Below are 13,315 nucleotides of genomic sequence, written 5' to 3'. Positions count from 1 at the left end.
GCCACATCCATCCAAGGAGGAGGCAACCGCCCAGGAGAAGGATCCGACACCGAGGAGGCCAGGGGAACCCACAGCACCACAGACGAGAGGGGAACAGCATCCCACAGCCATCAGGACAAGGGACGGCACGCCACGCGAGGACCACCGCCGGAATCCTGAAAGACAAAGAACAAAAAACAAAGACCAACCCCTCCGCCAAGGGGCCGACCTAGCGACACAGACGAGGACAGAGCCCCCCCACGAACAAGCAGCGAAACGAAGAACGGAGAAGACACCCTGCGCGGGAAGAAAAACTCCGAAGACACCCGCTCGGCAGAAGAACAATCGGACCGGAACACCGCAAGGCAGGAAAGACCAACGGACAGAGCCGGACAGGCGCGAACACGCCCCGCAGAAGCAAGGGCGACCAAGAGACAGCACCGCAACGGACGAGGAGGAGAAGAGACGCAGAGGCGAAGCAGGAAAACCCAAGGCGCCAGGCGGAAGGCCAGGGAGGCGCAAGGCGGCAGCGGCGCAAGGCCAAGGCAGGAAGGACCAACCAGGAGCGCTGCAAGAAGCAAGCCCATACGACCAGGAGGCCCCAAGGCATAGAGGCCAAGAGGTATAGAGGTACAGAGGCACAGAGGCCAAGAGGCCCCAAGGCCCAGAGCCCAAGAGGCCCAGACCCCAATAGGTCCCGAGCCCAAGAGGCACAGAGGCCCAGAGACCAAGAGGCACAGAGGCCAAGAGGCACAGAGACCAAGAGGCACAGCGTCCAAGAGGCACAGCGCCCAAGAGGCATAGAGCCCAAGAGGCACAGAGACCAAGAGGCACAGAGACCAAGAGGCACAGAGACCAAGAGGCACAGAGACCAAGGGCACAGAGGCCAAGCGGCACAGAGGCCAAGCGGCAAAGAGGCCCCGAAGCCAAGAGGCCCAGAGGCCAAGAGGTCCAGAGGCACAGAGGCACGGAGGACAAGAGGCCCAGAGGCCCAGAGGCCCAAAGGCCCGGAGGCCCAGAGTCCAAGAGGGCCAGAGGCCAAGAGGCCCCGAGGCCAAGAGGCAGAGAGGCGAAGAGGCACAGAGGGCAAGAAGCACAGAGGCACGGAGCGGAGGCCAAGAGGCAAGAGGCAATGCGGCACAAGGGCCAAGAGGCACAGAGGCCAAGAGGAACAGAGGCCAAGAGGAACAGAGGCCAAGAGGCACAGAGGCCAAACGGCACAGAGGCCAAACGGCACAGAGGCCAAACGGCACAGAGGCCAAACGGCACAGAGGCCAAACGGCACAGAGGCCAAACGGCACAGAGGCCAAACGGCACAGAGGCCAAACGGCACAGAGGCCAAACGGCACAGAGGCCAAACGGCACAGAGGCCAAGAGGCACAGAGGCCAAAGGGCACAGAGGCCAAAGGGCACAGAGGCCAAAGGGCACAGAGGCCAAGAGGCACAGAGGCCAAGAGGCACAGAGGCCAAGAGGCACAGAGGCACAAGGGCCAAAACGACAAAGGCCAAGAGGCACAGAGGCCAAGAGGCACAGAGGCATAGAGGCCGGAGCCAGGAGGCACTGGGTCAGGAGGCCCAAGCCAGCAGGTACAGAGACCAGGAAGGCCCAGAGGCCAAGAAGGCCCAGAGGCCAAGAAGGCCCAGAGGCCAAGAAGGCACAGATGCCAAGAAGGCACAGATGCCAAGAAGGCACAGAGGCCAAGAAGGCACAGAGGCCAAGAAGGCACAGAGGCCAAGAAGGCACAGAGGCCAAGAAGGCACAGAGGCCAAGAAGGCACAGAGGCCAAGAAGGCACAGAGGCCAAGAAGGCACAGAGGCACAAGGCCGGAGCCAAGAGGCACATAGGCCAAGAGACCAAGAGGTACAGAGGCCGGACACAGCAGGCACAGAGGCACGGGGCCGGGAGGCCCAGAAGCCAAGAAGGCACAGAAGCCAAGAGGCACAGAAGGCCAAGAGGCACAGAGGCCAAGAGACACAGAGGCCAAGAGACACAGAGGCCCGAGCCAGAAGGCACAGAGGCACGGGGCCAGGAGGCCCAGAGGCCCGGACCCCACACAGAGGCCCGGAAGGCACACAGAGGCCCGGAAGGCACACAGAGGCCCGGAAGGCACACAGAGGCCCGGAAGGCACACAGAGGCCCGGAAGGCACACAGAGGCCCGGAAGGCACACAGAGGCCCGGAAGGCACACAGAGGCCCGGAAGGCACACAGAGGCCCGGAAGGCACACAGAGGCCCGGAAGGCACACAGAGGCCAGGAAGCCACACAGAGGCCAGGAAGCCACACAGAGGCCAGGAAGCCACACAGAGGCCAGGAAGCCACACAGAGGCCAGGAAGCCACACAGAGGCCAGGAAGCCACACAGAGGCCAGGAAGCCACACAGAGGCCCGGAAGCCACACAGAGGCCAGGGAGCCACACAGAGGCCAGGGAGCCACACACAGAGGCCAGGCAGCCACACACAGAGGCCAGGCAGCCACAGAGACCAGGAACCCGAGAGGCCAGAGGCACCGAGGCAGGAGGCATGAGGCCAGGAGGCAACCGAGGCGCGTGGCCAGGAGCCCAAGGCGCAGAGACAGTACACACAGAGGCCCGAAGGCAGGAGGCACCGAGGCCAGGAGGTACACAGACCCGAGGCTAAGAAGGCACAGAGGCCCGAGGCCAGAAGGCACAGAGGCTCGAGACCAGAAGGCACAGAGGCCCGAGGCCAGAAGACACAGAGGCCCGAGGCCAGAAGTCACAGAGGCCCGAGGCCAGAAGGCACAGAGGCCCCAAGGCCAGGAGGCACAGTGGGCAAAGGCAAGGATGAACAGCGGCCCCAGGCCAGGAGGCACCAAGGGCAGGCAGCACAGAGGGCCAAGGCCATGAGGTACAAAGGACCAAGGGCAGGCAGCATAGAGGAACAGAGGCACAAGCCAGGAAGCACGCGGCCCGGAAACATGAGGCCGAGAGACACAGAGGCCCGAGGCCAGGAGGCCCGGGCCACTACGACAGAAGGCGCAAAGGCCAGGAGGCTCAGAGGCTGGGAGGGCCCGAGGCCCGGAGGACCCGAGACCAGAGGTCAGGAGGTCCAGAGGACACAGAGGCCACAGAGACCAGGAGGCTCAGGGGCCACAGAGGGCAGGAGACCCCGAGGCCAGAAAAAACACACAGGCCACATGGGCCAGGACATACAGAATACACAGGGGCCCGGAGGACACAGAGGCCACAGGAGCCCGTAGGCCACAGGGACCAGGAGGGCACAGAGGCCCCAGGGGCCAAGAACCCACAGAGGCCAGGAACCCACAGGGGGCCATCATGAGTCCATAGAGCCCACAGGAGCCAGGAGCCTACAGGGGTCACAGGGGCCAGGAGTCCACAGAGGCCACGAGGGCCAGGAGTCCACAGAGGCCACGAGGGCCCGGAGTCCACAGAGGCCACGAGGGCCCGGAGTCCACAGAGGCCACGAGGGCCAGGAGTCCACGAGGGCCAGGAGTCCACAGAGGCTACAGTGGCCTTACAGGGGCCATGAGTCCACAGAGGGCACGAGGGCCAGGAGTCCATAGAGGCCACGAGGGCCAGGAGTCCACAGAGGCCACGAGGGCCAGGAGTCCACAGAGGCCACGAGGGCCCGGAGTCCACAGAGGCCACGAGGGCCCGGAGTCCACAGAGGCCACGAGGGCCCGGAGTCCACAGAGGCCACGAGGGCCCGGAGTCCACAGAGGCCACGAGGGCCCGGAGTCCACAGAGGCCACGAGGGCCCGGAGTCCACAGAGGCCACGAGGGCCAGGAGTCCACAGAGGCTACAGTGGCCCAGAGTCTACAGCCATACAGGGGCCATGAGTCCACGGAGGCACAGGGTGCCAGGCAAACACACGGGTTACAGGGGCCCCTGGCCATGCGGCAGAATCCAGCTCCAAAGGCTGATCAGGAAGCCACACAGCCCGGCCCGAAGCCACGTACCGACCCCGGACTAGCGCAGGCAGGGACTCCGGGACGATCCTCCTTGCACTACCGGGACACCGCCGAGGAGACAGAGCGGGGACGCGGCCCCGGACACAACGCACACGCCGTGCAACCGGAGGCGCAGCCCGCTCCACAGGGAGAGGCGCCGGCCGCCGAGTCAGCAACTTACCCCGCGTCCGGCACAGGAAGGAGGGATCCACGGCCTTCACAAGGAACCTGCCCGGTCCACTCCCCCGGAAGCGCTCCAGTGCACTTCCGGGTCACGGCAGCAGAGAGCGCGCGGACACGGCAGGGTCCCCCCTGCCGTCCACAGAGCCAGGCGCGCGCAGGTGCCGGCGTCATTACCCCGGAGGCAAAGCCGAACCAAGGGGAAGAGGACGAGGCGCACCGGAGGACTGAGTCCACGAGGGGAGCTCCACCGACCGTGCTTCTGGACCTAGAGCTCCGCCGTTCCCACGGAGACCGCACGGACTCAACCGGACCCAGGTACTGTAGGTTCCTCTCCATTCAGGACAGGAAACCAACTGATGAGGGAGGGGGACTGCCCCTTTTTTATCTGTAGGTTTCCTGTCCTGAAGGGGGCGGATCCCCTCTCTCGTGGGTGCTGTCGTGACGAAAGGAAAAATATAATATTAAGAAAATGGTGAGAAAGGACTCCCCTTCCCCGCTCCAGCCCTACACAGCAATGGTGGACAGAAAAAACTCTAAGTGTACCGCAGCTGCGGGTGCACTGAGTCCTGTGGGCTCTCCCCCTCCCCCCACCACAGGTGGAATGCTATGTAGCAGTCTGCAATCAGCCCATGTGCATCCAGTCAGTGTGACCTTTGCTCCAATTCCTTGAAGCCTCAGCTTTCTTAAGCCCCCGGTCACAGAGCTTATATTAACTCAGAGCCTGCCAGAGGAACTGAGGAAGTTTTTCATTTGCTCTGGAAATCAGAAGGCTCTCACCTCATGTGGAGATGGCAGTCTCTGCCTGGTCACACTGGTGCAGTATATCAACTCAGAGCCTGCAAGAGGGACTGAGGAAGTTTTTCATCTGCTCTGGAAAATCGGAATGATCTCACCTCAGCTTCTGTGGAGATGCCAGTCTGATCTGGTCACGCTGGTGCGGAGCATGTATCAACTCAGAGCCTGAAAGAGGGACTGAGGAAGTTTTCATCTGCTCTGGGCTCTGGAAAATCGGTGCCTGTGAGATCCGTCGTCCAGTGAGTAACAGCCCAAGATCCATCGTCGCCGGAGGTGGTACGGGGAGGCGATACTCCGCGTTCCCGCCTGTTGATGGTTTTGGGAAAATCGGTCCCTGAAGGAAACCGTCGCCCTCTAAAAACAAAAAAATCTTGCTGCAGTAGTCTGCAGAGATGTGCCTCCTATAGACACTAAGCTAAAACTGAAGTAGCCTGGCTGGGCCAGGGGGGTGTATACTGCAGGGGAGGAGCTAACATCTTTGCATCTACTTAGTGTCCTCCTATGGATAAGCAGCATAACACCCATGGTCCTGTGTCCCCCAATGAGGCGTCAGAGAAATTTCCAATTTTCCTTCTCTAAATTTGGGGTGTGTCTTATATTCCTAGGCTTATACTCGAGTCAATAAGTTTTCCCACTTTTTTGTGATAAACTTAGGTGCCTCAGCTTATACTCCGGTCGACTTATACTTGAGTATAGAAGGTAAATGATACGGATGACATGACATAGATTGCAGCTGGGCACTTACGGAGAACAATAACTTCAGGAGCCAAAGATGACATTTTTTCAATAACCGGGGCTGAACATTAGTATTTATCACTGGCACACAACGCCTAGCAATCATCTCTCACAGGCTATACATAGCCAGGGGTACAGAGCACACAACCTACCCCGCGTTGTTCAGGATCTCCAGAATCTGTCTGCTAAAGCCACATTTCGCCATCTAGAAAATGAATGGAGGTGACCATATTAATTATTTTTCATTTCATTTTTTACAAGCAAAAATTAGACCATATGCTCATATATTACACCTGTATCTTACCTGTTTGTTCCCCTTCATGAATAGGATGACCGGGGCTTTATTAATAAGCTCCTTAAGTCTGAAAAACAAGTGTCCAGAATTATTGTACATCCACATCATTGCCCGATAGCAGTGACGTCTGTAGAGAGGACGCACGGCCTTTCCCCTCACAACGGCATCTGTGCATTCAGCATGTAGATGGAACAAAACAGGTTTTTAGGCATTTTAAGGAAAAGTGCCCACAAGGAACAAAAAGTATAAAATAAAGAAGTAACCTTTACTCCCCGCTGCTTTCTGCTTACTTCATACACTTGTGACTGCTGCACCCGCTCATGAATCATCATCAATCATCCATCAATCATCAGCATCATCAGCATCATCAGCATCATCATCCATCATCCAATCATCCAATCATCATCCAATCATTAATCAATCATCATCCATCATCAAACATCATCAATTATCAGGATCATCAATCATCAGCATCATCATTAATCAGCATCATCCATCAATCATCCATCATCATCCATCAATCATCATCCATCATCATCCATCATCATCCATCATCATCCATCATCATCCATCATCATCCATCATCATCCATCATCATCCATCATCATCCATCATCATCCATCATCATCCATCATCATCCATCATCATCAATCATCATCAATCATCATCAATCATCATCAATCATCATCAATCATCATCAACTAGGGAACGCCTTTATCTCAGGGTGGTTTCACACATCCGGCATTTCGCTGGATTGCCAGATCTGTCACACTCCAATTCAGTGCAATACTGTACAAAGGCATCGCGGCAAGTTCCAGTCACATGCTCCGGTCACATGCCAGCATGTGACTGGGGCTTGCCGCGATGCCATTGTACAGTATTGCACTGAACTGGAATGTTGTTTTTGTCATAGACCTGGCCATAAGATGGGTTTTTTTGTTTGTTTTCTTTACTTTTCTACAGGATGAGTTGTAGGTTTGAATGACAGAATTCCCTTTGCCATGTAAGTAAGGGTATGTGCGCACGTTGCTTTTTACTTGCTTTTTACCTGCTTTTTTGCTGCTTTTTCTTCTGCGCTGTTTAATGCCAAAATGGATGTGTTCTTCCATTCAAGCAAAGTCTATGGGAATTTGGGTTTCTTGTTCACACTATGTTGTTCAAAATGCTGCCTTTTTGAGGCAGAACTTTGGTCAAAAACTCAGCTTTTCAAAGAAGCAACATGTCAATTGTTTTTGCCATTTGGGTTTTGCACTGCAAAGCTGAGTTTTTGACCAAAGTTCTGCCACAAAAAGGCAGCATTTTGAACAACATAGTGTGAACAAGAAACCCAAATTCCCATAGACTTTGCTTGAATAGAAGAACACATCCATTTTGGCATTAAACAGCGCAGAAGAAAAAGCAGCAAAAAAGCAGGTAAAAAGCAGGTAAAAAGCAACGTGCGCACATACCCTAAAGTGAAATAGTGGGGGAAAAAATGCCAATTCTGCCATTTGATTTTGGAATTTCATTTTTACAGCGTTCAATGTTTGGCAAAAATGACCTGGCAATGTGACTCTCCACATCAGTACAAATATGACAATACCAAACTTACATAGTTTATTATTATCATCTGATATTATATTACTATTAATAATAAAAAACTCATGTGCAATAATCATGCTGGCCAGCCTAAGGCACACCTGTGCAATAATCATGCTGGCCAGCCTAAGGCACACCTGTGCAATAATCATGCTGGCCAGCCTAAGGCACACCTGTGCAATAATCATGCTGGCTAGCCTAAGGCACGCCTGTGCAATAATTATGTTGGCTAGCCTAAGGCACGCCTGTGCAATAATCATGTTGTCTAACCAGCATCTTGATGTGCCACACCTGTGAGGTGGATGGATTATCTCGTCAAAAGAGAAATGCTCACTAACATAGATTTAGACACATTTCTGACAATATGAGAGAAAATCTTTGATTTAAGCTCATGAAAAACGGGAGCAAAAACAAAAAAGTGTTGTGTTTATTTTTGTTCAGTATATATGTATAGTATATAGCATTGGGCTATAGCTTAGCAGACCTACCTGTCTTCCAGGCTCTGGGCCTTGGGACACATTGTCTGCAGCTCCCCTGATGCCTCCAGCTCCTGCGGATGAGAACACAGGTTAGACTACAAAGGCGGGGGGGTTGGGGGGGGGTTTCCAATGCCACTTGGTGCTCATACCGCGGCTCACCTACCTTCACAATGTCCAGTCCGCCAATTAGCTCCCCACTGATATATAACTGGGGATAGGTGGGCCAATTGGAGAAGGTTTTCAGCCCCTGCCGTACTTCTTCATCGGAAAGTATATCGAAGCTGCTGAATTGGATTTTATGCTTGTTGAAAATTTCCAGAATTTGCCTGCTAAACCCTGCAAGAAAGGAAATCTGGTTTCAGCAGGAGTAGTGGTATAATTCATGGATGAGCAAATCAACTTGCTGGACTGTGGTCCAGTGGGCAAGTCGGTAGCCCATGAGCCCCGCACCAGTGCCCTGCGAACCTCCTCCTACCTGTTGACGTCCTCGAAGCCTCTTCTGATTTGAGGCCCGATCATTATCGCACGACGTCGTACCGGACCTACTAATCAGTAGAGCCTTCAGTGATGCCGACAGGTAGGAGGAGGATTGCAGAGCTCCGGGGTCCTGCAGATTGATTCCCTAATCTATTGTCTGGGGACGTCCAGAGAAAGCTGCACTAGCAGGAGAACGTGGCCGACCCTTTAAGGAGAACTTATCACCTCTTGGAAAATGCCAATAAGTAAAAAGAAATCAAATTGAAAACCTCTGTTAAAAAAGTAAAAATTAAATCCGCTCTATTTTATTAATAAAAGCTGTGGCCCTTTAAGAAAAAGAGCGGTTGAAGTGGGCTCTGTGCTGCCTCACTATCTTGACAGCTGTCTCTAAGCTGGAAGATACCACTGTGTGGGGGGAGGCAACTTGTGACAAAAAGTAGATCACAGCATGTTACGGGCTTAATTCACCACAATTTTACTTTGTTTTTATTGGGGTGAATTTATGGTAAATTGATTCCCCAGTTACATTTCATCCCGTTACATTGTAAGTCCTCTGCACCAGTCTGTCACTGTTAGTTTATGTTTATTGTACTGGTATATTATTAAAACTCTATAGACCAGAGAACCAATAAAATGGGAAATTATTTAGTTCACCCCAAATTCTGCCTTCAATATCTGAGCACAAGCCTCAATTCACAATTAAGATACTGTCTAACATTATCCCCCCCATCGCCCATTAGAGTTGGTATCTCCCAGACAAGAGTATCTCTTAAATTTGCACTCACTGGAAAAGTGAAAGTAAAACCTGCAGCCTTGTACAGTAATACTGGTGAAAATCCTCTGATTTGCTAATAACATGTATAAGTAAAAAGTCTTAATATTCCATACACTATCAATTTTTGTGTTTTTCTCAGAAGTGATAAGACCACTTTAAGGCCATGTATCACCATCATAGTACGGATTGTGATTTCTGCAGAAGACAAAAGTAATGTTAGCACATAGGATATAGGAGAGGTGACATATGTCCCAACATTTCTTGATGCTGTACTTTTCTAAAAACAGAGAAAGCAAAAGTAGCTACACAATTCTTTATTTGGCGAATTCCAACCCAAGATAAATTGACAGAAAAAGAGCCAAACAGTCCCTGGAATGTCTCTGAATGGAAATATGGAGGAAAGCGCCATCTTGTCCTGTATTTTGGGTATCTTCATATAATCATGTCCATAGCACCTCTAGTCTCCTGAACCAGTCCAATTAGGCTGCTGAGTTTGGGTCAAGAGGGACATGGTCACGTCACAAAAATCACAGTTCGGGCACAAAATCATGGTCCGTACTCGGCCCACAATTTACGGACGTCACAACTCAGCCTATGAGTCACAGACCACAATGCTCAGACCAGCCATGGTTCTCCCAACCCAAACTCAAGTCTCCTAGCCATATGTGAGGCTGTCCATTTTGGTCAGGAGACCCGTGGCCAGTCCATGACACAAAGATGTGTAAATCTGGCCTGACACCAACAAGAGATCTTAAAAGGAAGAATGAAATTATCAGAACTTTTCTACATCTATGGTTTGCTGGTGGAAGGATAAGTGGTAAATAGAGTTGAGCGGATTGCTCATAATCTGGGTCCGGCGGATCAGTGGTGGGTTGACAAAGAAGTCTGGATCCGATCCGGAATCCGGGCACATAAGTCAATGGGGAGCAGAATCCGGGAGGAGAGAGAGAGAAAAGAGAGAGCGAGAGAAAAGAGAGAGCGAGAGAAAAGAGAGAGCGAGAGAAAAAGAGAGCGAGAGAAAAAGAGCGAGAGAAAAAGAGCGAGAGAAAAAGAGAGCGAGAGAAAAAGAGAGCGAGAGAAAAAGAGAGCGAGAGAAAAAGAGAGCGAGAGAAAAAGAGAGCGAGAGAAAAAGAGAGCGAGAGAAAAAGAGAGCGAGAGAAAAAGAGAGCGAGAGAAAAAGAGAGCGAGAGAAAGAGAGCGAGAGAAAAAGAGAGCGAGAGAAAGAGCGAGAGAAAGAGCGAGAGAAAGAGCGAGAGAAAGAGCGAGAGAAAGAGCGAGAGAAAGAGAGCGAGAGAAAGAGAGCGAGAGAAAGAGAGCGAGAGAAAGAGCGAGAGAAAGAGAAAGAGAGAGAGAAAGAGTGAGAAAGAGAGAGAAAGAGAGAGAAAGAGAAAGAGAGAAAAAGAGAAAGAGAAAGAGAGAAAGAGTAAGAAAGAGAAAGAGAGAAAGAAAGAGAAAGAGAGAGAGAGAAAGAGAAAGAAAGAGAAAGAGAAAGAGAGAGAGAGAAAGAGAAAGAAAGAGAGATAGAAAGGAGAGAAAGAAAGAGAAAGAGAGAGAGGAAAAAAAAAAAGAATTCGGATCGTGCAGCCGGATTCCCGCGTCCGGGTCGGACCCGGATCGGACGCTGAAACCGCGCGGATCCGGATTTTTACAGTTCGGGTCCACTCAACATTAGTTGCTATGGAGCATGGCAGCTGAGCTGTGGTGTATTGGTCACCGGTATCATGGTTAATGATGGACTGAGGAGTGTCCACTGCCATATCCTTAAGTATCATAAATTGGGCATCTTCATTACGGAGTCCCCCCTTATCTGCCCGGCCCCCTCTATATGAATAGCCTCTGTGTGACCTCCCATTCCCAGACCCTTAGCTAAAATATGGCTTTCCCTTCCGGCGCTGACGCGGTGCAGCCACGATCTACATGCGGTGGAGGTGTGTGATGCACGCGGTGTTATTTATTCTCTAATGCCACTCAAGTGTTAAGTTCATGTACAGCCCGGAGAAAAACACACATCCTGAAACGTGTCATTCATCGGGGAGTTCATTAGTAAATAGCTGAAGGCTGATTGCTATTGGATATTCGGTTTCCAATACATTCAATCATTTTTACTGTACTGGGCCCCACCACAAAGCTTTGTGGGAGCTGCGGGCGACGGCGTGAAGACTGGGAAGATTGATGGCCTGGATTTCAATTTTAAGGGTTAATGCGGCACAGTGTAAATGTTGTGCTACGGGACAGAACTGCCCAGCGCTTTTATTCTGGCGCTGAGACCAAGAAAGATGAAGAAAGCGCTCGTTATATTACACCTTTCCTCAGGTCCTTTGTTTGCACTTGGAAGAGATCACATTGTGGTTTTCGCAGATCTATTACATTGTTCACTCATTCATTAATATCTGGTTATATTCTACAAAAACACTACAAAAATACAACATTTAACCCTCTAAGGACGGGTCTATTTTGGGTAATCAGGACCAAGCAATGTAATTTCAATTTGTTTTAATCGATGCAATACAAAACCCATACCTATAAAGAAAAAAAATCAATTTATTTTGGCAAACATCATTAGTTGATTATGATGTACCCCAAAATATATATGCAGTGTGCTAGGATATATAGATTTATTTATTTGGGTGGGAGGAATTTTTTTTTACAAATAATTTTTTTAGGTCAAAATTGCTCACTTGTTCAGGTTAGTTTGTTTTTTTCTCTCTCGGTCTTTTTCTAAAGGGTCAAGGAAATTCCAGGAGTCCTAACTTTTTTTTTTTTATTTTTCCATTGGCATAGCTGTATGTTCAGTAGGATGGGTTGGAAGCTCACATGGGCACAACTCGACCACCCGAGTATAACGGAAGTCAATGGAAAACATGCTCAAGTTCCCCATTGACGTCAACTATACTCGGGTATTACAGTCGCACCCATCCAACATCCAACTGCTCGTTACCAGTACTGAGCACCCGAGCAAAGTAGTGCCCGCTCATCACTAGTTACGAGCACCTGAGCATGGTAGTGCCCGCTCATCACTAGTTACGAGTACTGAGCACCCGAGCATGGTAGTGCCCGCTCATCACTAGTTACCAGTACTGAGCACCCGAGCATGGTAGTGCCCGCTCATCACTAGTTACCAGTACAGAGCACCCGAGCATGGTAGTGCTCGCTCATCACTAGTTACGAGTACTGAGCACCTGAGCATGGTAGTGTCCGCTCATCACTAGTTACGAGTACAGAGCACCTGAGCATGGTAGTGCTCACTCATCACTAGTTACGATTACAGAGCACCTGAGCATGGTAGTGCTCGCTCATCACTAGTTACGAGTACAGAGCACCTGAGCATGGTAGTGCCTGCTCATCACTAGTTACGAGTACAGAGCACCCAAGCATGGTAGTGCCCGCTCATCACTAGTTACGAGTACTGAGCACCTGAGCATGGTAGTGTCCGCTCATCACTAGTTACGAGTACTGAGCACCTGAGCATGGTAGTGTCCGCTCATCACTAGTTACGAGTACTGAGCACCTGAGCATGGTAGTGTCCGCTCATCACTAGTTACGAGTACTGAGCACCTGAGCATGGTAGTGCTGATTGATTACTCGATTAAGCATTGGGGAGCTTGGGTACAACAGAAAGAGCCAACTCTCTTAAGTGAATGATGGGAGCCGGCATCCAAGTGAGAGCCACTTCAGTCTCTGAATGACTCTTACTGGGGGTAAAAACATGTCCGCATGACGCGTTTTTGTTAAAAAAACGCCGCCCTCCCTTGGAAATGCTTTATATATGGCTGGCTGTATGTTGAATAATAATAATTGGCTTCCATTATACTCTGTACTCAAGTAGAGCAGGTTGAACGCTCAACTAGAGTGAAGAGCACTCAAGCACTTTAGTGTTCACTGATCATTAGTGTGGCGACATGGACTGTCAGTGCCTAGCAGGAGTTAAGTTTCTTAGAATTCAGCCAGACATGATGATAGTTTGTTTATAAATGGGGGATAAGCCCCTCATTGTTTCTACAAGACTCTTAAGCTGGGTTTACACACTGCAACATCGCAAAGGACATCGCTGTAACGTCACCGGTTTTGTGACGCAATAGCGACCTCCCTA

General features: G+C 51.1%; 1 protein-coding gene across 1 annotated transcript in view; it reads right to left on the bottom strand.

The window, feature by feature from the left end:
- Nucleotides 1-13,315, bottom strand: part of GLRX3 (glutaredoxin 3) — a 109,593-nt gene that overhangs the window by 39,022 nt on the left and 57,256 nt on the right. The window contains exons 5-8 of the mRNA XM_075352258.1: nt 8,137-8,309; nt 7,983-8,044; nt 5,926-5,983; nt 5,774-5,826 (exon numbers count right to left, since the gene is read on the bottom strand). Coding sequence (XP_075208373.1) covers nt 5,774-5,826; nt 5,926-5,983; nt 7,983-8,044; nt 8,137-8,309 — 346 coding nt within the window. The remainder of the gene's footprint in view (nt 1-5,773; nt 5,827-5,925; nt 5,984-7,982; nt 8,045-8,136; nt 8,310-13,315) is intronic.

This window comes from Anomaloglossus baeobatrachus, chromosome 5 (genome assembly GCF_048569485.1).
Source record: "Anomaloglossus baeobatrachus isolate aAnoBae1 chromosome 5, aAnoBae1.hap1, whole genome shotgun sequence".
In the NCBI taxonomy this organism is placed as follows: Eukaryota; Metazoa; Chordata; class Amphibia; order Anura; family Aromobatidae; genus Anomaloglossus; species Anomaloglossus baeobatrachus.
This window is presented reverse-complemented; position numbering and strand designations above follow the sequence as displayed.